The sequence below is a fragment of the Epinephelus lanceolatus genome, chromosome 22, assembly GCF_041903045.1.
Source record: "Epinephelus lanceolatus isolate andai-2023 chromosome 22, ASM4190304v1, whole genome shotgun sequence".
Classification (NCBI taxonomy): Eukaryota; Metazoa; Chordata; class Actinopteri; order Perciformes; family Serranidae; genus Epinephelus; species Epinephelus lanceolatus.
This window is the reverse complement of record NC_135755.1, coordinates 17,551,823-17,574,661: the sequence shown is the minus strand read 5'-3', so window position 1 is coordinate 17,574,661 and position 22,839 is coordinate 17,551,823. Positions and strand designations below refer to the sequence as shown.

The window sequence follows — 22,839 nt, the reverse complement described above, 5'->3', positions numbered from 1 at the left end:
CTACTGCCAATCCCCCTGAGTGCCAGCAGCTGCTGAACCTCCACACCTGAACCTCATCTCCAATCAAGCCACTGCGGTATAAAACCTTGGCTCAGACATTCAGACTCTGCCAGATCATTCAGTCTCCTCTGCAGTTCACCACATCCAGCATTTTTCTTGTCTTCTGCCTCCAGATTTGCACTGCTCTGCCTTCAGCTAATCCGCCTGCTCTGCTTCGCCATTCCCTGCCCACCTCAGCCATCATTTCATTCAAGCCTTCAGCTCCACGTCTTCAAACTATAATAAACTGCCTTTAACCATTCCCCATTTCCTGGTTGTGTCTCCTTAGCCTCTCCTGAGCCTGTTCGGGAGCTAAACTCTTCAGATATAGTAACAAGATAAAAGACAAATCCCTCACTCACAAGTTTAAAAAAAGTATTTTCAATTCAGTAGTTCTTTGTGAAAGATCTTTATCTTTATTAAACAAGTTCAGAAAGAAGGTAAAAAAAATAAAAATGATACAAAAATACAGAACATAGTTTAATGGTACTGGATCAACATCAAGTCTTAAAAAATGCCCATTGCAAACAATTTCAGAGTTCTTCAGTATGTACAAAAATCTCTCATTTGGTCCCCAGGCAAGCCTAAACCTCAGTGATTTTACATCTATTAAATTTCATTGCTTTAACCTGTTAGTTACAACAAAGACTTAAACAGTAAGGAAAGTGCCAGAAGTACAGCATTACTCTAATGTAACTCTCTCCTGTACACCTTTAGCTAACATTCAACAAGAAAGAGAACTTTGGCAGACGGAGTGTGAAAAATTGTCCAAATATATTAGGTGTGACAACAACATTCAAGGAGCCTTTAAACCTCTGACAGGGCCTAGTGAACCTCTGTTGATCTGAAAATACGTTGGAGGTGCGCAAAGCTTTGCAAAAACTGAGCTGACGCAAGTGGTTTTTCAAGCAAGCAACATGACATGTAGCCTGTTCGCTGATGGACGGAGCAGGTTGGGGCATCTTCATTGGGAGAACAATCTGGGCCCAGTTGCACAAAGCACCTAAGTTAAGATTTTCCCCAAGTCTTCTCCGCCAGGTTTCCTTAAAATGTTCACTTAAGATAAGTTTTTCTCCTTATCTTAGTCTTCCACTTTAGGAATTGCCAAAGATTTGTTGAAAACCGTTGCACAAAAAACCTTAGTAACCAAATTAAGGACAAAAACATAAAGTACCCTGACCCTGATAAATGAGAAAAATGAAGGCATCCTGATAAGAGTGTTCTGTGACTGAACCAACACATTCTCACTCAGATCTTGTCACATATAGACGTTTGGTCATGGACCTTCAACGTCCAGATAAGACGTGCAAGGTTCCATGGGTGCGTTGGTTGTTGACATTCTGGGATGCCGTGTAAAGTTCTGCCTGTTTCATGCATTGTCTGTTTTACATACAGTCTCTTTCAAAATAAATGTACTAACAACTCCAAATCCAACAACTAACGCACGTGGTTAGGTTTAGGCAACAAAAACATGTGGTTAGGTTTAGGAATAGTGAACAGGGTTTGGCTTTAGAATCTTACAGGACGCGATCACCACTCTCCCGGGTAAAAGTTGGTGTTTGTTGGACCCATCCACCACCCCTCATACCCGCCCTACTTGGACTTTTCCACCTTAACTTTCGTTCTTGTCCCATCGCATTTCCCCCTGACACTGCCTAAGCACCATTAAACTATAACAGCGTCCGACCGCGTATCACGCCGATGCTGCAAGTCACTGCCTGAACGCTAGATTTCGACGACTTCAGAGTGAGACCGGGTTTGGAGAAACCGATTGAGATGCTTAATGATGAGTAATTGACTTTGCACTTTAAATTTTACCTAAGTCAATTTATGATTGTGATCATCTGGGTTTGGATCACTCAACTTTCCACAGCCCCAACGGGATCTTTCCAGTCAGTTACTGGCGAGGTATTTTAAGTAAGCCTTAAGTGTCAAAAAGGAGCAAACTTAAGGTGCTTTGTGCAACTGGCCCCAGATGTTCCCTTGTTGGCTTTGCAACTAGGGAGGAAGAGGTGTAACACATTCAACTGAACTACAGGAAGAGCCAAAGGGCAAACATAGCCTTTATAATTCTCTCTATTCTCGAACTTGAGTACCTTTGTGATACCAGTGTCAGTACCCTTAAAGTGATACCAATAACAATAGAGTACTTCATTCAATACCTTTTTTCTACTTTCTACGTTCAACACCCATTATGCAAATTGAAGCATTCACTTGCATCAAATGCCACCTGACACCACAGGTGTGTATTATCGCCATGTCTAAGAACATTTTGATGGCATCTAAGCACACTGAACTGCCAACTCGACTGCCGCACTTGACTTGTAGCTGCTGCAGTAGCGGACCAATCACATGTTGCATTAAAACAAAGAACATCTGCGATGATTGTCAGTTAGCAAAACCATACAAAAAGGATTTTTTTCTAGCTCTGGTTGCAAAAAGAACCAAATGTAGCCGGGTATTGTTTGGCTGGAGAAGTTTCGATACTACTTGGTAGTGATTTATTTTGACTGAGTACCAATACTCAGCCCTACTCTAGTCCTTCATGTTTTTTTTCACCAAAATATGTACATACAATTTTAGATAAAAGTATACAGTATGGACAAACTTTTGGCTACTTTTGAGTAACCACATCTCAAATACATTTCTCTGTAATGTGTCATCAGTCAGTAAAGTACCAAACATGTTACATTTTAGTTTCCTCGGATCCAAACACACACTGATAACACAATGCTTTGATTTCATTGGGTTAGTAGCCTTTATGGTACCTGTATTGAGACTTGAGCAAATGCAATAACATGCCCATATAATGAGACAATGTTGTAGGTTTGGTATGCAAAACGACTTGCTTTGTTCTTATTTTGCTGAAAGATGTTTGACGTAAAGTGCTTTGCAAACAAGTCAAACTGTTATAAATAAAATTGGATCACTGAGAAGTAAATTTCATATTTTAAGACCAAATAAAGGACAGAATCATCAATCTTTTTTTGACCTGAAGATGTTTAACCTATGCCTTGCCAGGCTTTGATTGGCTGTCAGTATCAGGTGTGTTTAACAGGGGTTATGATGAGAGGAGCAGAGTTCTTCCCCTCATGGGTGAGACAGGGGCTGAAGATTGGGTACAGACTCTCATTAAAAGTATCGACAAACGTGTAGAGATGCAGACGCGCCTTCACATCATAGAAAGAAATCTGGCCTCCTTCATAATCCAGGAAGATTCCCACTTTACAGGGCTGGGTCGGCAGCAGTAGAGGCAGACGGGACGATGCCAAAGCCTTTACCTCTGCGTTCTTCAGCCACAGGCACCAGTATCCCCCCTCTGGACTGAGCTTGATCTCACCCTTGCGGCGGGCTGAGGTGCTGGCCATGCCAAGCGTCCACGCCGTCTTGCGCCCCACGTCCACCTCCCAGTAGTGTCGCCCAGAGTTGAGACCCTCTCGGCCCAGGACGAAGAGGGCGGGACTGAAGCGTTTCTGACCCTCAGAGTGGGCGGACCTTCGCTCTTCATATCTCACCTGGCGGCCATCGTCGGACACAACCAGGTTCCTCTGGGCCGTGGCAGGATCCAAAATCACCTCACCTGGACAGGACAGTGCAGAAAATAATGGTATTTCAACTATCACAGTAAGGAGTTGCCCATGTCTGAACATGTCTGCTTGATGCAACATTGTATAAGTGCCTTCTAAAGCTGGCTTTTGGCATAAATAAAGGACCTGAATCCCCCCAAGAACTCACCATGCCTGTCAAAAAGGTTTCTGTCATAGCTCACCCTTTAATTTACGCACTCTTTATTTGATGATTCAGACCCAAACTATTTTGTCCCAAGAAGTGTGCCACTGAATTCACCTAAAACAGAGTTGCAGTGGTAAAACCTGTGTGTAGATCCTTTTATATAAAGGTATACGATGCAGGATTGTCGAATACAGTTTGTAAACACGCTTGCCATCAAAAGTAAAAGTAAATGCCAACTCCAGATTCACTCTTGTTTGGCATTTTGCCTCGCTATATTTGTATTTTTGTCTGTGTTGTGTCTCTTGGGTGCCTGCTGTTTAATGTCTGGCACCTGGTTGCTACCTTTTTATAAAGCCTGGACCTCACCTGAGTGCTGTGTTGGTACACACCCATGAACTTCCCAAACACAGAAAACAAGAGGAAAATGTGCAATACAGGAGAGTCTTAGTAGTAGGAACTGCAAAGAACTTACACTGACACTCTTTCCTGAGTGGGAATACAACTAACTGGGAAATAAAAAGCACTATCCTCTTCCTGTTCTTGCTGCGCAATGGTTGATGCACTTACTTTGTGACATAAATCAGGCCTTCATTTTCAAGGGCGGTGAAAGCGAGGACTATAGGGCCATTAAAACTAATTAGTTGTATTTATTATGGATTTTGGTGGCCACATCAAAATCCTAGTGTAGCTTTGTACAATTCGTATTTGAAAGCCACAATACCTGTAAACACCTGCATGGGTTCACAGGGCCTTAATCCATAATAATAAATCATATTTTGTGAATTTATTGAGGTTTTTATTTATTTATTTTTTTTTTTACATAAGATCAAAAAACTAAATCTGAAGAAGTACAATGTTTGTTGCTGAAGTGAACTTAACACTCTTAAAGGGCTGCATCGCCCTGCATGGAGCTCATCTGTGCTGTGGAGAAGTGGCGCCATCTTGTGGACAATTTTGAGAACTAAATATATGAAGATCATCAAAATCTTCCTCTCTTTTCTGAAATCTCATATGGAGAGTCATGACTCACTGCCACAGACAAAACATAAGAGGAAACTACTGGTCACCAAGCTGACAGTATAAAGTTTTACTCACTTGAATAGTTCTGAACCTTCCGGAGCTCTGAGGGAGAGAGAGAGAGCAAACAGAGAGACAGAGAACCAAGTCAGCAAGTCGTTCAGCTGAAGAGTCAAAGTCAAAGCAGATGGCACGTGTGGGTGGTAAACATGTCGATCTAATCCAGAACTGTAAATGCTCGAGACATGTGCTGCTGTCAGTCAGCTCTCTACTGAGTCCAAGTGGGTGAACTCTGGCATCAACACTACATCCATCTGTCCGACCATCTTGTATGTGTGAACGTGTGAGTGCTGTGGAGAGGTGCTGGCGAAATGATGAGTCACTATTCTATTTCAAAGTGCTCGTACAGTGACCTACATATCCCTGTGCTGAGTTTTGCACAGGAAGTGCTGTTGCTATTAGACAAGGAGGGATGCCTTTTACTGTAAACAAAATTTGAACAAATAATCCAGCAGCACTGCATTTTGGGTAGGATTATTTTCAGTTGACAGGGATGGACACCAACAGCACCGATAAATTATTAGAATATAGTTTAGTTTACTGCAGTTACTTACACTAGTACATACTGTATATCAGTGGTTCCCAACTGGTGGGTCGTAGGTCTATTCTAAATGGACCACAAGTGACTCTCAAATGTGTCAAGTTTGTTAAAAACACACTTTATTCTGAAGTACAGTGAATTTCCAGCACAGAGCCTCTACTTTGAAGTGCTGTTTCCTGCTGTAGAGTGTGACTAATGGACAGCTACTTGACAGAGACAGCAAACCAGCTCTACAACACGGCCAAACCTAAGTTTGTGTTGAATATATTAAATTGGACCTAAGACGAATTACTAAGGAGAAATCTGGACCCATTGACCAGACCAGTTGGGAACCACTGATGTATATCATTATGAGCATTTGGCTGACTTTTATTTTTCTAATCATTTCTGATCTATGCACTTTGCACAACTTAGCATATAGACTGATGCAGGGATGGTTTTCTGTAGGCCGATGCGGAAGTTAGCATCACCCTGGTTCCTCCGCCAAGAAGCCTATGGGATTTTACTAGTGATGGCCAAATGAGGCCTCATGAACCACTGTCTTTATTTTCTGAAGCCACCAGATGGCGCTGTCTGTTCAACAAAGGTTTGAAAGCACACTTCATTGCAAGTCCTTCAGCCTTTATCTTTAAACCAAGAGCGCCATGTGGTGGGGTCAGAAAATAAAGGAAGTGGTTCATGAGGCTTCATTTGGCCATCACTAGATTTTACAATTGGATTTGGCTTCTTGCAGAAAATACACTCTGCGGCAAACAAGCATTTATAACAGGGCTACTTACATGTTCTGTTCACAAATGAACACAACTGTCATAATATTAGTATCGTAAATGCAATTGCTAGAAGTACACAGCTTACGTTAGGCAGTAAACAAACTACACTTTGGTCGCATGACTTAACATCACCACCACAACGAGGCTTCAAAGCAGTGTTCGGTATGATAATGCTCTTCAGTCTCATTAGCTACTTGCTAGCAATCGCATTTTGTATGACACATAACTGATGTATTTTATATTGTAGAACAAAACCTGAATGTCTCTTTAGCTTGTGTTACCACAGACCTTATTTCAGGCATCTCACCAAAAACCCATTTTGAAATGAGGGAACCGGGACCAAAGTGTGAACTAATTTCCAAGTTTAGGACTCATTCCTGCAGCAATCTATTGTATCTGAAGTGGACTGAGAGAACACTAGACTTCAAGTTCAGGTTTATGTAGCTAACGTTAGCTAGAGCCTCTAATCACAAACCACAGCTCAGGGGGACCGCACAGCCCTGACTCCCTGCTAAAGCAGCAAACTTTCTGTTGCTGCCATTACACAGCTGTGACCAGCTCTGGGGGGTTTGCGCTTCAAGCCACCACAGCTGCCGAATGGAGGTCCATCTCTGAGCTGCTGCCCGCTCCCCTCCCAGCAAAGCAGTCCACACCAGCTAAGAGTGAGTTGGAAGGACCCAGTCTCACTCCGAAGTTGTTAAAATCCGGCACTTGGGCAGTGACTTGTGACATCAGAAACCAACAAATATAGGCGTCATCATAGTTTAACGGCACCCGGCAGCATCAGGGGGAAACGCGGCAGGACAATGACGAAAGTTGGCTAGTGATGGCCAAATGAGGCCTCATGAACCACTGTCTTTATTTTTGGAAGCCACTAGATGGCGCTGTCTGTTTAACAAAGGTTTGAAAGCACACTGCATTGCAAGTCCTTCAGCCTTTATCTTTAAACCAAGACCGCCATCTGGTGGGGTCAGAAAATAAAGAAAGTGGTTCATGAGGCTTCATTTGGCCATCACTAGTGTTCGCGTCCCGTAAGATTCTAAAGCTAAACCCTGTTTTTTTCCCCTAAATCTAACCATGTGTTTTTGTTGCCTAAATCTAACCATGTGTTTTTGTTGTTGAAGGAAAAAAACATCAATTTGCAGTATTGTACCGACGTAGTGCATTTATTTTAACTGCCCATAGTAATCATGTTACAAATAAATTCCTATTTATTAACTTGTTTTAGTTTGTGACACATCTGTCAAAAAAACCCTTTGTTTTATCATAACAGTGAGAACCCCTGCCCTCACCTTTCCCGTACAGCCTCTTGAGCTCCTCCTGGAACTTGTCTATAAGGCTGCTGACGGAGGAGCGGATGGTTCCCAGGTAGAGGTCAGTGTTGATGCTGACCGCTGACCAATCGGTGGGCTCGGGTGGGGGCGGCAGCGTCGCCAGGCTCTGCAGGAAACGGAGGAGAAAGGTTATGCAAGGTAGAGTGAAATTAAAATTGAATGACCCCTCAGGGGAAATAAAGTCTTTGCAGTGAAAAGAACAAACTAAATATGATTTCCACAACTGTATGCAATGAGAAATCTTGACAGTGAGCAGATTTATCTCTATAAATAATTGAAGAAGCAATTTTTGTATCAGAGGAGTTGCAGATACAGAACAGTGAATGTATTTGTCCTCAAACTTTGTTCTCGCAAACAACTGTGTTTGGGTGTGTGCGGTTATAGCTATGCCTTCACTTCCTCTCAACTATGTGCAAAAATTCTGACTTCAAAGATGTTTTCATGAGAGAAAAATCAACATTTTATCAACATAAACAGTCCAGGGTAAACGCACAAGGGGGTACTTCCATAACAGCTGGCTCTGTTCGTAGATGCTTTTGATGTTGTGTTATAAATCTCTTAGCAACCCGAGCTGGAGGTCTGCTGGATAATTGGCTGTGTGGATATTATTTGGATGATTGCTGACGATAAAACAGAGATATTTCAAAGTGTATTTATATAGTTGCAGCCTGGTTGATAACATTAATATTAACAGTATAATGTCTGTTTAGGTTGTCTTTCCCATTTCTATTACTGTAAATGGAACATCAGCATGTGTTTGGCATTTTAACTAATTAGCTCCCTTGCTGTGTCCTAAATGCATATTAAGTGTGTTCTGTGTATGTAGGCTACACACCGGAAAACTGACTAATGAAGTCATAAATAATATGCCGGCATTCATTTTTAAAATTGCATTTGGAGTGTTGTCTTGATTTCAAATATTGATCGTCAATAGAACTGGAACAAAAATGGAAGAGCTCCGCCAACAGCCACAAAAAAGTGGGGCATTAATAGAGGGTGGTGTAAATGTTGCTCCAGTAACAGCTGGCACACATAGAGAGATTTATTTTGGAATTTGAAAAGCAGATTTCATCATTTCCTGTTGTAACCTGAGCATAAAACATATTGGATCCTGTATCTGGACCTCCAACATGGCTGCCACAGGGTGTGCCTGTCTATCTGCTCTACCTGCAGGAAGACCACTTTGTCCTGGGTCTGTGCGCAGGCCTCCAGCTCGTTGCTCCTCCTCCTCAGCTGGCTGAGCTCGTTCTCCAAAGTGCGGGCCATTTCCTGAGCATGACGCTCGGCCTCGCGTTGCCTCGTGGCGATCAGCTCCACCAGCTCCGCCTGACTCTGCTCCACCATGCGCTGCAGCTCTGCGTACACCTGCCAGCTCTCCTCCAGCTCCTTCTGAGAGCTGGCCTGTAAAGGAGAGGACATGAGGTAAGGGGGAACGTGACATTTCAGTTAAGATCAGCTTAAGAGGGAGTCCACATAAATCAAATTTACCCTGAGAACAAAGTATCAAAGTGTGTGAAACAACCCTCTGTGGCTCTGAAGGAGCTCTCCAAAGAAATAACCCTGATGATGTCACAGTAAAGTAGGTGTTGTGTGGTGACCCATCATTGTTTCTCCAGCTGCTTTTTGGCCACCAAATGTGGGTGTTCTGTGGTGACCAGCCGCTGTTTTTCCAGCTGCTTTTAGGCACTAAACATGGGTGTTTGGTAGCAACCCATCACTGTCTTTCCAGTGGATTTTTGGGCACCAACTCTGGGTGTTTGGTAGTGACCCATCAATTTTTATCAGCATGTTTTTGGGAAGCAAATGTGGGTGTTCTTTTGTGACCTGTCGCTGTTTTTCATGTGTTTTTTTTAGGCATCAATTATGGGTGTTTTGTAGCAACCAATTACTTTATTTCCAGCAGCTTTTTAGGCACTAAATGTGTGTGTTTGGTAGCGACCCATCACTGTTTTTCCAGCAGCTTTTTGGGCACCAACTGTCTGTGTTCTGTGGTGACCCTTCACTGATTTTCCAATGGATTTTGGGGCACCAAACATGTTTGTGTTTTTTTAGCGTCCATCACTGTTTTTCCAGCTGTTTTTTAGGTGCTAAACATGGGTGTTTGAAAGTGACCCATCACTGTTTTCCCAGCGAATTTGGGGACCCCAAACATGATTTTTTTAACAACCCATCGCTGTTTTTTCAGCAGCTTTTTGGCCACCAAATGTAGGTGTTCTGTGGTGACCTACTGCTGTTTTTCCCACTGCTTTTTAGGCACTAAACATGGGTGTTTGGTAGCAACCCATCACTTTTTTTTCCAGCGGATTTGGGGGAACCAAGCATGGGCTTTTTTGGCAACCCATCATTGTCTTTCTAGCGGTTTCTGGCCAACAAATGTGGGTGTTCCGTGGTGACCCATCACTGTTTTTCATGTGGCATCAAATGTGGGTGTTTTGTAGAGTCCTATCACGTTTCTTTCATCAGGGATAGTGCCACATAAAATGTTTGTTTTGTGCCTAGAACTAACCACTTGTTACCACAGCACTGAAACGTAAAGTTTCAGTGTGTCCACACATTAATATGTGAATCTCCTGCTTCATCTGTTTTATTTTTAATTTCATATCATGTTTTTATCTGCTACAGTATGTAAATTTGTGTCTTTTAATATCACCTCATGTTTCTTTTATCTCTTGTCTAAATTATTTTTTTGTGTTATGTATAAGCTGCCTTGTTGTTGAGGGTGTGATACAAATTTGCCTTGCCTTAAACTGTCTGTTGTCTACATTGTTTCTGTATCCTTAACTGGGTTAGGCCTAAAATAAAAAAACATTAAGAGCAATCAGAGTCCAACCAATTAACCTGTGAAAGGCTAGTTTCAAAAGTTAATGCTCACCTGTGCGACTGGACAAACAGGTCACGAGCGAAGGAAACTACCAAGCTTTTTAACTCAAACTTATCCTGAATAGGTTTCAATATTATTCTCCGATCTCCAGTTATGTTTGTACTCACCAACAAATGAGCAACATTATGCTTTTAGAGAGGATGTCATTCATTTATTAATATGAGGTTTATGTCAGGTTTAACTTGGGTTTGTGATTGCGTCATTGTCTTTATTTGCATGTCTATCAGTGGCATCAGTCGAGCCCTCACATACAACACCATGCACATGAGCAGTCATGTGTTTGCAGTACACACACGCACACACACACACACACACACACACAGATTTGGATATCCTGATATTCAACCCTCTGGTAACTGAATCCTCATTGTAGTCGTAAAAGTAGATAAAAATGTCGTCAAGCAGGAAACCAAAACAACCAAAACCTCGATAGCACTGCAGTCATTTTACAGCTAATGTTAGGATCCTTTAATTTAAATGAACAAAAGCAGTGTAATCCCTCACGTTTTCACACCCTATCCTTGGGTTTACTGTAATGAGGCTGAACGTAAAAACAGGGTGTGGGAAACTAAAGGTAAATGTGAACCCTGGTCGCACCGGTTGGGCAGCCTCAGACATGGAGACAGACAAACAAACTGCAGTCACCAGCTCACCACAGAACACGACAGGTATGCAAAAGACGTATCTAACGTGTAAGCGTGTCACAGATTTTCCAACAAAGCAAAATCTTCAGCGAGGTGGGCGAAGTGTGATCCCATCAACAGCTGTGTGTCCTGCCAAAGTGCCCTTGAGCCACAGCCTGATAATGTTTTGTATCCTTGCCTAGATCAGAGTGCTGCTTGAAGTGCAAATAAAGCCTAACAGCGCTACATGAGAGGAGACTGGGCAAATATTTAACATGCAGTACCGAGGGGAAGTACAACAGCAGTGCTGCCTGATCAACACAGACTTCAAAACACATGGCGTGCATGTTTTAAATGGTACAAAGCAAGTACTTATACTAGCCAGACAGTGTCATCCAGGTCTGATAAGATGTTGTCATAACACATTTATTACATAAAAAAAACAACATAAAATTTGATGCTAGTTTTATCTTTTTCAAATTGAATTCGTCAAAACAACTTGATCTAAAGGTGCTAGTTACTAAGAAAGAGATCAATTGTCTTTTAATGCCTTGAGGGGAAAAAACTGTCACCCAGTTGTTGATAGCCTGCCTATTGTGGTTGTTATTGTGCATCATAATACCACCAGGTCCTGTCCTCTACCTTTAAATGTCAATACCAGGCTCTCAATTTACTGTCTTTAAATGCCACATGCCAGCGTGGTCCCTGTGTTCCCCTGTGGTTCCCTCAGTCTCTGCACAAACATTTGAAAGGCTCCCATTCACTTGGATAGTTTATATAGAGTTAGAGCAGTGTAAGTTTTGGCATTGAAAAAAGAAACATTGGCACTAAATAAACGTCCCATTGAAAAATAAAAGCCATGCATAAAAATGTATTTTCAATTTAATTATATATTATACAATATGTTTTTTTGTTTGTTTGTTTTTACGTCATGTCACTGTTTTTTTTTTTCAGGGTGTTTTTTTTACATTGACATTTATTCACTTTTTTTCTGTTATAACTTTGTTACTTTTTGTGTGGATGAAGAAAAGATTAAAAAATTTTAATGCCTTTCTTTCTTTTTTCAGTGTCAGTGTTTTCTTTTTCAAAACCAAATTTTATTTTCAATGCCAAAACCTACTGTCACTTTTCTAGCTCCATTAATTCACAGTTGCACATTAGATTCACATTCACATTTTTTTTTAGGATTTATCAAAATAAGCCTGAAATGAAATAAAATAACTTTCCTCTTGCTTCTGATTTTTTTAAATTTTTAATTTTTTATTATGATTATTATTATTATTATTATTATTATTATTATTTTAAAATTAAAGCTTTTTTCACTTTTTTTTATTTTTAATTTTATGTCTTTTTTTGTGTGGAAGAAAATACATCACAGGAATACCAATAAAAAATGATGCAAATAATATAAAAATAAAATTACAATACTTTTGAATGCCTTTTTTTTTTTTTGCGGATTTCTTTTCAGTGTCAGTGGTTTCTTTTTAGAGGCCAAATTAAATTTTCAGTGTTCTAGCTCCATGAATTCACAGTTACACTTTAAATCTACAATATTTTTTTAGGATTTTTCAAAACGATCCTGAAATTAAGTTAAATTAAGTTCATGTTACTTTATAATTTTTTTCTTTTGTTGTATGTTTTTTTATGCAAAACAAGATGTCAAGAGGGTTTTCCTGTTAAAAAAAAAAGTGTTTTTAATTTCAAATCCTGTTTTTTTTTTTTTTTTTTTACTTGAAGTTATATATGTGGATTTGTTAAAACAGGAGCCACTGTACAGGCATCATCAAAAAAGTTGTTGCTCCCACTGGTTTCATGTTTTAAAGAGCTGAAAATCGACACCCAAACTCTCAAACACGCTGTGTTTTGTCACCCAAGGCTCTAAACACAAGGACTCACAGGTGAGATCTTGTTTCCTAAATACTGTCTGTTGTCAGCCCAGTCAGCAGAGGAAAATGTTGGCATGGTATATTTCCACATACCACGAGTATGTTGCATTTACCTTGTACATTCCATGTGTACTATATCAACGTTCATAAGGTGTATATAAGGTGACATAGTAGATAAGCTGACTTTGACATAAGGACATGGAGGGGATGGTGGATGCCATGACATCTAGGTGAGATATCTGCCAAGCTGCAGACAACTGTTCGAGACCAACAAACATCAAAATTGGTTTTGATTTAGCAATCATCACTGTGTTTCCAGTGTAAACCCAACCACATGTTAACCACAGCACTGTTGAAACCTATTGTATCGGCCCTCAGATGACTCACCTTGATGACCTTGATGGATTGTTTGATCTCGTCCAGTTTCTTGGTTCTTTCCTTGATCAAATGTTTCAGCTCCGACTTCTTCTTACTCAGATTACTCTGTCAGAAGACGATAAAAAAGGATTGAAGCATACTGGAATCAACATCAACACAGCTTTATATCATGAGAGTCACATTACATTGAAACCCTCAGCGAGGTGTTAATCAGGTGCCTTCGAGGCAGGATATAGAATCTGAACCCATTCACAAACAGTTTAAAACTAGACCTCTCTAGCCACCACTCACCATCCTCTTCTTCCACTCGTGGTCAATGGAGACGATGTCGTGGGACTTGTGCGTGGCCTCGGCGCAGGCCGTGCAGATGCAGGTGTGGTCCGTGCGGCAGTAGACATCCAGAAGACGTTCGTGTTTCTTACAGATCTTGTCCTCCAGGTAGAAAGTGGGTTCAATCAGACGATGAGACGTCAGAGACTTCACCTGGGAGTTACAGCGACAAGGAAGAGTCATGAATTTCAATGGCCAGTTGTAGACATAAAAAACTCAGGGCTGTGGTTTGGTTGATTAGTCTCTGAACAAGACTCTTAGCCCAGAGTACAGTCAATGAATCGGCTGATAGTAATCTAAATTCTGATATGACCGTAGTTAATATTTAATGTCTGAATGAAAACATCAAATTCCAACAGGTCTGAGATCACTGACTACATATTAAAAAGGCTTTAACTTGCGGAGTAACCTTTACTCCACAGCTCAGGCTGCTCACATGCACTGTTCATATGAATACCTACGAAAGCTAATGCACCAGAACTCTTATATTACCTACATAATCATGAGCAGTAGTTGTGTGTAACCCACATTATCAGGGAGGCACAAATCACGTAACCAATGTGCTGACAGTAGTAAGAAATTAAGTAGTATAAAATCAACAAGTCCACATAAGGTGGTGGGTTGGGGTGGTGGATCGGTCAAACACACACAGGACTTTCCCCCAGCAGACTCGTGTTCAGGATTGTATATCTCTTTCCCTAAACCTAAACCACGTAATTGTACTTGCCTAAATGTAACTTACGTATCTCTGTATTAAGTACGTAACTTTACGTGAAGTACGAAATGTGAGGATGGCCAAACAAATTTATTTTTCTAAAGCTAACCCATGTAACTTTGTTAACAATGTAACTTAACATTTAATGTGTAACTTTACTTTAAGTACATACCATGACAACACCAAACCATGTTTCTTTTCCTAAACGTGACCTACATCAGTTAACATTATGTACATAAAATGACAATGCCCAACCATGTTTATTTCCCTAAAGCTAATCTACATAACTTTACGAAGTGTGCGTAATGTGAGGATGGCCAACTACATTTATTTTCCTAACCAAAACTACCTAGCCTATGTAACACTGTTAACAACGTTACTTTACATTTAGCATGTAACTTTACGTTAGGTACATAGCCCAACCATGTTTCTTTTCCTAAACCTAATCTACATAACTTTACGTTAAGTACGTGATGTGAGGATGGCCAAACATGTTTGTTTTCCTTAACCAAACCTGCGTAACTTTATTTTCTTAATCCTAACCTATGTAACTTTTTTAACAACTTAACTTTAAGTACGTAACGTGAGGATGGCCATCTATGTTTATTTTCCTTAACCAAACCTAAGTAACTTTATTTTTCTAAACCTAACCTATGTAACATTGTTAACAACGTACTTTTACATTCACTACGTAACTACGTTAATTATGTACCATGAGGATACCCAACTATATTTCTTTTCCCAAAGCTAACCTATGTAACTTAACATTAAGTACCTAGCATGACGACGGCAATTGTGCGGTGCTAATTCGTTAAATATCACACAAACAGTTGTACGAGGATACACTGCACTGGGAAAATCACTGTAAACTCATAGTGCAGAAAAAGATTTATAAATTCCACAAAAAAGTGTACTTAAAATTGTAGTTTAAGATCAAGTCAAATGACACCATAAAATGCAGAAATTATTATTGTTCCAATATATCAATTTACAATGCGTGATATATGATGTAACATCAGTAAAGGTCTCTCACAAGCAGATGTAAAGTATATACAGAACATGATGTTGTCAAAGAGTGCGGAAAAGTAAATAAAGTGATTATGAAGAAAAATCTTGCAAAATAAGAAGTAATTAAATATAAGACAAATGGAAGTGATAGAGGCATTGTCAAGGAGACAGAAAACAGATATTTATGATGCAATAATTCTAAAAACTGACCTTTTTGTGATGTCGGAGGTGAACCTCACAGAACGATCCAAGACAGTTCACACAGGACTTGAGCGCCTTCACCTTCCTCCCAATGCAGGCGTCACAGGGAACCTCCCCCGCCCGGGCAAACTCCCCGTTGTCAGACCCTGTGGAGCCCCCGTGGCTCATATCTAGGCTCATGTTCAGAGTGGATCCCTTTGAGTTTCCCCTGGTGCCCACGGCCCCTCCAGCGCCCACGGCCCCTCCAGCTCCCCCGGCCAGCATCAGCCCCTGGAACTGGGAGGAGATATCAGCCAAGACCCTGTTGACACTCATCTCTGGTTTTTTGGAGTAGCTCTTCTTGCACATGGGGCAGAGGAACTTCTTGCTGTGGTTCCAGTAGCCCTGCAGGCAGGCCTTGCAGAAGCTGTGGCCGCAGGGAGTGGAGACGGGCTCCACGAACACCTCCAGACAGATGGAGCAGCTGAACTGGTCCTCGGAGAGGCCATTGCCTCCCGGAGAGCTCATGCCTGGAAAGAAATGGGAGAGACAGAGAAACATGACATACTTTAGGTTAGATGCACAGAGCTCAAGTTAAATTGGCAGACAGACAAAACATTCTATATCTAAAAGTACTGCTGGACTTGTTTGACCTCTAACACATCTCACCACCCACCCAAGAGGGTCGTTCACACCTCTCTGTCCTGTGCAAGTCACTGACTACACAGCGGTCATGTCAGAGTCATGAGACATTAATTATCTGAGGTGTGAATTGCTGTGAAACTGCCTGAGACAGGATTTCAGGACAGAAGTTTAGCTGTTGAACTTGCAGATTAAGAAAAACAGGATTTATTATTTGACTGAAAACAAGGCTGTACTTTCAAGGGTAAGTCTCAATCCGACATCGGGGGAGACACATATTGTTCCATCAGACAAATTAGAGCATCAAACACTTAATTTCCTGCATTGTGATGAATTTTGATGCATCAGTTTATGGTGTGAATGTCATCAGTTTTCTCAAAATGCATGGATGGATTACTGAACAGGCCTACAAGGCACAGGCCCAGGGACCCAAAGAGTCAGGAGCCCCCTAACCTTCACCTGCAAAATGTCACTTGAAGAGACAAGTACTGACAAGGAGGAGACTCAAGGTGACCACAAAGAAACAACTGCTATGAGACACAAAACAACTACAGACAGAAATTGCTCAGGACGATTAAAAAAAGGCACAAAAAGGAAAAAAAAGACAAAGAGGCTGAAAATAAAAAATGGGTTTAAAATGACTATTGACAGATGCAAAACAGCTACAAAGAGAAACAAATTGCCTACACAGAGACCCAAAATGACACATAGGGACCCCAAATTACTTCAGAAATACTCAAAATGACCACAAAGAGATGCAAAGTAACTAAGGAGACATAAATTGACCGCAAAATGATTGGAGAGAGACTCACAGTGACTATGAAGAATCTCGAAAATTACCATAAGGAGACAGAAATTGATTACAAAGAAACTTAAATTGACTACAAAGATGCACAACATTACTACAGGGGGGCTCAAAATGACAACATAGGACAAAGAGCCTCTATGCTACAACATAGAGACCCAAATTACTGACCACAAAGACACACAAAATTATAATCAAGAAATTCAAAATGACTACAAAGAGATGCAACGCAACTACAGAGAGATCCAAAATTACTACAAAGAATCCTACAGTGACCATAAAATGAACAAAATGAATACAAAGAAACTCAAAATGACTACAAGGAGATGAGAAGCAACTACAATGATTTAAAATATCCACAAAAGACACTAGATGACCACAAAGATACACAACTCACACTCACTGCTTTAACTTGAACTGACTTGTTGCAACATTTCCATGAGGCACGGTGCACTTTTCATTTTAACTCAGGCTTTTAAGTAAGCTTTTTTTTGTTTCTGCTGTGATGGAAAGTTCTGGTATTTAACCATATTTAGCCGATAATGTGTTCTGCATGTTTTGTATACCCATGTTCTAAGGTTACTTGTTTTGATGAAACTGAACTTCTCACCTAATGATATGTGTTGCTCATTTAACCCCTACTGTGATAGCAGTGTGACATACAGCAGGGGCCTAATCGAAGCAGGTTAAAGGTTATGAGTAGTGATGGCCAAATGAAGCCTCATGAATCACTGTCTTTATTTTCTGACCCCACCAGGTGGCACTCTCGCTTTAAAGATAAAGACGGAAGGACTGGCAATGAAGTGTGCTATCAAACCTTTGTTGAACAGACAGTGCCATCTGGTGGCTTCAGAAAATAAAGACAGTGGTTCATGAGGCTTCATTTGGCCATCACTAGTTACGAGCCAGGGAGGCTCCCACATCAAGTGTCCTTGTGAGCATCAAGAGACGTTGTGTCTTAGGGATGCTTACTGCAGAACCACCTGCGTGCTATATTTTGACTATTGACATGCATGTGTTTTGGGAACTATAAAGATAGCATGGCTGAAGAACATCTAGGCACTCACTCACTGACTGACTGTTCACGCGGTTGTATGTGTGTGACTCCATTCAGGAATGCTTACTAAAACTCAAGAAAGACAGCCGCCGTGTGAAGACTTTTTTTTAAACTGCTTATTAAATAGACCGAAGTTGTTTTGCCACCACACTGCTTTTTTATTTATTTTTCTTAATATGAGACTGACAAATAAGAATTTCACTGTACGGTGCAAACTGCTGAGTTCTCGCCTGTGCATATAACATTAAACTCCTTGAATCTTGAACACGACTACAAAGCAGGGGCGTAAATACAGACAGCGCAGGTGGCGTGGACGCGCTGGGGCCTGACTGCCACCTGGAAATACGCCCATGTTAAAAAAAGGACTAATGTTAAATCAAAAATGGTGCGATTTTCTACATATGCCCTCAAAAAGGCAAACCCATCTCCATCGTTTTCTGCTCTTGTAAAATAGTATCAGTCTATAACAAAATTATATGTTTATTCTACATAAACTAAAAAAAAAAAAATCTAGAATTTAACGATAAAAACTACTTAGTTGAACTAATAATTTTTCTCAAGACTGACACGCCTGGCTCATCTGCAAGTGGGTATAACATAAAGCGGCAGTAAGACTCACTGTTAGTAAAATATATACACGCCTAAAACTCTGTGTGTGTGCGCACTCCATAATAACTAGTAGCTAGGGCACATCATAATAACATGCAGTGGGGCCCATTGTAACTACCTTACGCCACAGAGCGATGTGTAACCACTACAAAGAGACTAAACAGCCAATAAATCTGCGTGTCTTGCTTCTGTAAAGGAGAGGTGGTGGGGCCCTCTGCTAGGTGCCCAGGGGCCCATTATCTCATGATCCACCCAGGTCTACTGTATGTGAACAATATGTTGTTTTGTAGCCACACAATCTGACACTAATCTGGCTCGATGAAACCCCAGCGGTGACACTGACAAACCTCTTCTCATGTCAGGGAGAAATGAGCTGCAGATATGTTAGTCTCAGACTACGGGGTCAAAGGTCTGTGTCTGCCGTCGGCCTGTATTGTTCCTCTGGCGATTGAGCTAGGTCATAAAAAGAAAAGATGTTCGGCAGCAGTGAACACAAAGTCTTTTCACACAAGCAGGAAGTGGATTAAAGAGCGTCACAGGCAGGTGAGGAACTATCTGAGGAATGCAGAAAGTCAGGACCTTCAGCAGCGGCTGCAGGTTTAAAAGAAAACACCAACTCCCACTGGAAATTCAGCCAGAGTTGATTCAACTAGAGTTTACATAAAATTAATAAAATTGGATTTATTTAAGTTTTACAGTGATGTAGCTTATTCTTTTTTATATTATGTAACAGCATATAAGACGAGATTTAAACATCAGCCGGTGTAGAATCATTTCAGGACATGGAGCCAGCTAAAATAACATTATTATTTCCATTCTAGTCGAACAAAAACATGCGCTCAGCTTTAATTTTTATTAATATATGCCACTGAAAAGGTGCTTCATTGTAAAGAAGTATGTCAAACTTCAGTCTGTTTGTTACCTCTGCTGGACATAACAACCCTACTGAGCTGTACTTAACACAAGATTCACAAAACAGTCCAAAGAAGAGGCAATCTCTAATAAAAACATATATACATATATATATATATATATATATATATATATATATAAAGTACAACTTACTCTGCATGTTTTCCTGTGACGTGGAGCAGTGCAGTCCTTCACTTCATGTACTTGCTATGAGTCACACACCGACAGGTGCTGCACTCTTCCTGAAACTTGCAGTGGCCCTCCCACTCTCAGTGCAACACACCCAAACGTCCACACATGCCCTCCCTTTGTTATCACACACTCTGATTTCTATGGCTCTGCGCTGTGGATATGCAAAACCCTGAAGCAAAGGACATGCTGTGTGTTTTTCTTCCATTTGAATAAGACTGAGGAGGCTCTTGTAGAGGTAGGAAAGCAGTTATGGACAAGATAAAGAAAAGTTCTCCATAATTTTTTGTAGTTTCTGTCATTACATAATCTTAAGTTCTCGCTCTCCAGACGGTCGCAGAGACACGTGTCTGTGATCATAAACTCTGATTTTGAGACAATCAGTCGATCACTTTCACTCACCGTATTTATGACTCTGATAAGTGTCACACTGATATCTGTGTCTGGCTGCGGTTACACTGGGGCCTGTGAGGTGTGGGGCCCATGGGGAGAGTGGGCCCTCTAACAATGTGTTGGGTGGAGAATGGGCCCTTATGAGTGATTGCCACCATGAAAATATCCTCCTGAGACCCTATGTCTTCATATAGTGATGGCCAAATGAAGCCTCATGAACCACTTTGTTTATTTTCTGACCCCACCAGATGGTGCTCTTGGTTTAAAGATAAAGGCTGAAGGACTTGCAATGAAGTGTGCTTTCAAACCTTTGTTGAACAGACAGCGCCAACTGGTGGCTTCAGAAAATAAAGACAGTGGTTCATAAGGCCTCATTTGGCCATCACTATCCTCATATGAGGACATCACATTTTCGGTTCACTTGACCTTCTACTTCATTCTACTTAACTTCATGGGCACTTTTTGTGCCATCTAGTGGTAGTAAGAGCACAATACACTAATCCATGTAAAAACAAGATGGCAGCCATCTCTGCCAAGTCAGGTTGTGTCCACAAAAGTGGACACAACCTGATCAAATTCTTTGGTTGAAACTTGTCTATTTATGATCAGTAATGTTTGTAGTTTGACACGGCAACAAATTTGACCAATTTTAGCAACAGTAACAAGATAAGACGTTGTTAATTAGGAAGTACTTGTTTGAAGACATTGGGACTTTACTGTCATCTCATTTGTGGATATAAGGACTTAATAATCTTTAACAATGTTTAGTTTTTTATACTTATTGGTTCCTACTGATCCCAAATAGCTAGTAGAAATCAAAAATGCATACCGTACAAAAGTTCAGGTCTCAGGAGGATATGCCTGTTTTTTTTAATGAAGAACTTTTATTAAATTAAAAACAGTGCGATCTGCTATATATGCCCTTGCAAAAAGCAAACCCATTTCCATCATGTTTATTTTTCCTTTATTTGTAAAATAGTCAATAGCATCTATAAGAAATCAACAAATCAATTGTTAAATTAAATTAATAATTTCATATATATAGTGTCATACAAGTCACAAGTTGTAAAAAAAAAAAAAAAAAAACACCCTCTCACAAACACTTTCTTGCTGTGTTTATATTTATTCATCTCTTATTTTTGTCTTCACTCAATCACATATTTTAAATATTGAAAACTGATTCATTCATTAATCATGTAGGTGTTTTGATAAGGACTGGAACCAGGGGTGTAAATAAAGACAGTGCAGGCAGTGCAGTTGCACTGGGGTAGTGATGGCCAAATGAAGCCTCATGCACCAATTTCTTTATTTTCTGACCCCACCAGATGGCGCTCTTGGTTTAAAGATAAAGGCTGAAGGACTGGCAATGTTCCAACCTTTGTTGAGCAGACAGTGCCATCTAGTGGCTACAGAAAATAAAGACAGTGGTTCATGAGGCCTCATTTGGCCATCACTACACTGGGGCTTGTGAGGTGGGGGCCCCATAGAGAGAGTGGGCCCTCCAATGTGTTGGGTGGAGAATGGGCCCCTATGAGTGATTGCTATCTGCCTGTTTTCAAAGAAGGACTCTCACTAAATTAAAAACAGAGACAGTGCCATTTGTTTTATATACCTTTGAAAAACGCAATTATCTGAAGGTTAATTGTTATTTTAGAATATAAAAACTGAACCCTGTTCCAAACTTGTCCTTACCTGATCAATGATGTCAGGTAAAATTCAGGAACTTTAATAACATTTTCTTTAAAATTAAAGATTATTTTGAAAAAGTTAGATACACAAAAAAACATCTAAGATACATCTTTAAATAAAAACAGATATTTGGAATTGAACAGATCAATGAAAGAAGAAAAGGCTGAACAAACCACACTCAAACACCAGGAATCATATTAGGTGATTCCTCATATAAAATGGCAAACAATTAAAATTATACAAGGAAACATATAAACATACATTAACAGACTAGAAAATACAAATTGATGATAAAAATCTAAAACAATGAAAAATGAGTGAATGAATGTACTGAACTGTATAAGCATTTAATAGTGCTATATGGTAGTGATGGCCAAATGAAGCCTCATGAACCACTTTCTTTATTTTCTAATCCCACCAGATGACACTCTTGGTTTAAAGATAAAGGCTGAAAGACTGGCAATGAAGTGTGCTTTCAAACCTTTGTTGAACAGACAGTGCCATCTAGTGGCTTCAGAAAATAAAGACAGTGGTTCATGAGGCCTCATTTGGCCATCACTGATATATGGTATAAAAACATGAATTATATACAGTAAATGCACCATGATTAAACCCCATTATAGCTGGAAATATATAGATGTGATCAAAATCAATTCTATGGAAATAATATCAAAGCTAGTAAACAACAATCGGCCTAGAAATATAGCCTTAATGGAAGATAAGATAATACATGTTCTACATCATATTGCACATTCAAAGGACCAGTGTGTAGGATTCAGGGCAATATACTGGCAGAAATGGCATATAATATAATAAGGATGTTTTATTTAGTGTAAAATCACCTGAAAATAAAATTTGCTGTGTTTTTGTTACCTTATAATGAGTCGTTTTATATCTACATCCCTGTCCATTCATGTTTTTCTTCAGCCACTGTAATTGGCAGCCCCTCCATGACGGGCAGAACAGTGTCTGAAAAACACTGATTTTAACATGAAACTGCTTTATTCAGTGTTTTAACGGTTATTAATCATTGAGTCTGTTTGTTCTAG

At 40.2% G+C, this 22,839-nt stretch overlaps 1 protein-coding gene across 1 annotated transcript; it reads right to left on the bottom strand.

Annotated features, from left to right (window-relative positions):
* Nucleotides 1–438: 438 nt before the first annotated feature.
* On the bottom strand, nucleotides 439–19,739 carry btr12 (bloodthirsty-related gene family, member 12). Its single transcript, XM_033651791.2, has 8 exons — nucleotides 19,673–19,739; nucleotides 15,525–16,024; nucleotides 13,553–13,744; nucleotides 13,271–13,366; nucleotides 8,661–8,894; nucleotides 7,452–7,599; nucleotides 4,867–4,893; nucleotides 439–3,619 (listed from the first exon to the last, which is right to left on the bottom strand). The coding sequence occupies exons 1-8, from the start codon at nucleotides 19,677–19,679 to the stop codon at nucleotides 3,081–3,083; spliced, it is 1,743 nt and encodes a 580-aa protein (XP_033507682.2). The 5' UTR covers nucleotides 19,680–19,739; the 3' UTR covers nucleotides 439–3,080.
* Nucleotides 19,740–22,839: the final 3,100 nt, after the last annotated feature.

What these genes read in the sequence shown, in the direction of transcription:
- btr12 (XM_033651791.2), bottom strand. An exon ending in ACGAGTGGAAGAAGAGGATG is followed by an intron (nt 13,367 to 13,552) that starts GTGAGTGGTGGC and finishes GTCTTCTGACAG; the next exon opens with AGTAATCTGAGTAAGAAGAA. An exon ending in ACAAAGTGGTCTTCCTGCAG is followed by an intron (nt 7,600 to 8,660) that starts GTAGAGCAGATA and finishes CGTTTCCTGCAG; the next exon opens with AGCCTGGCGACGCTGCCGCC.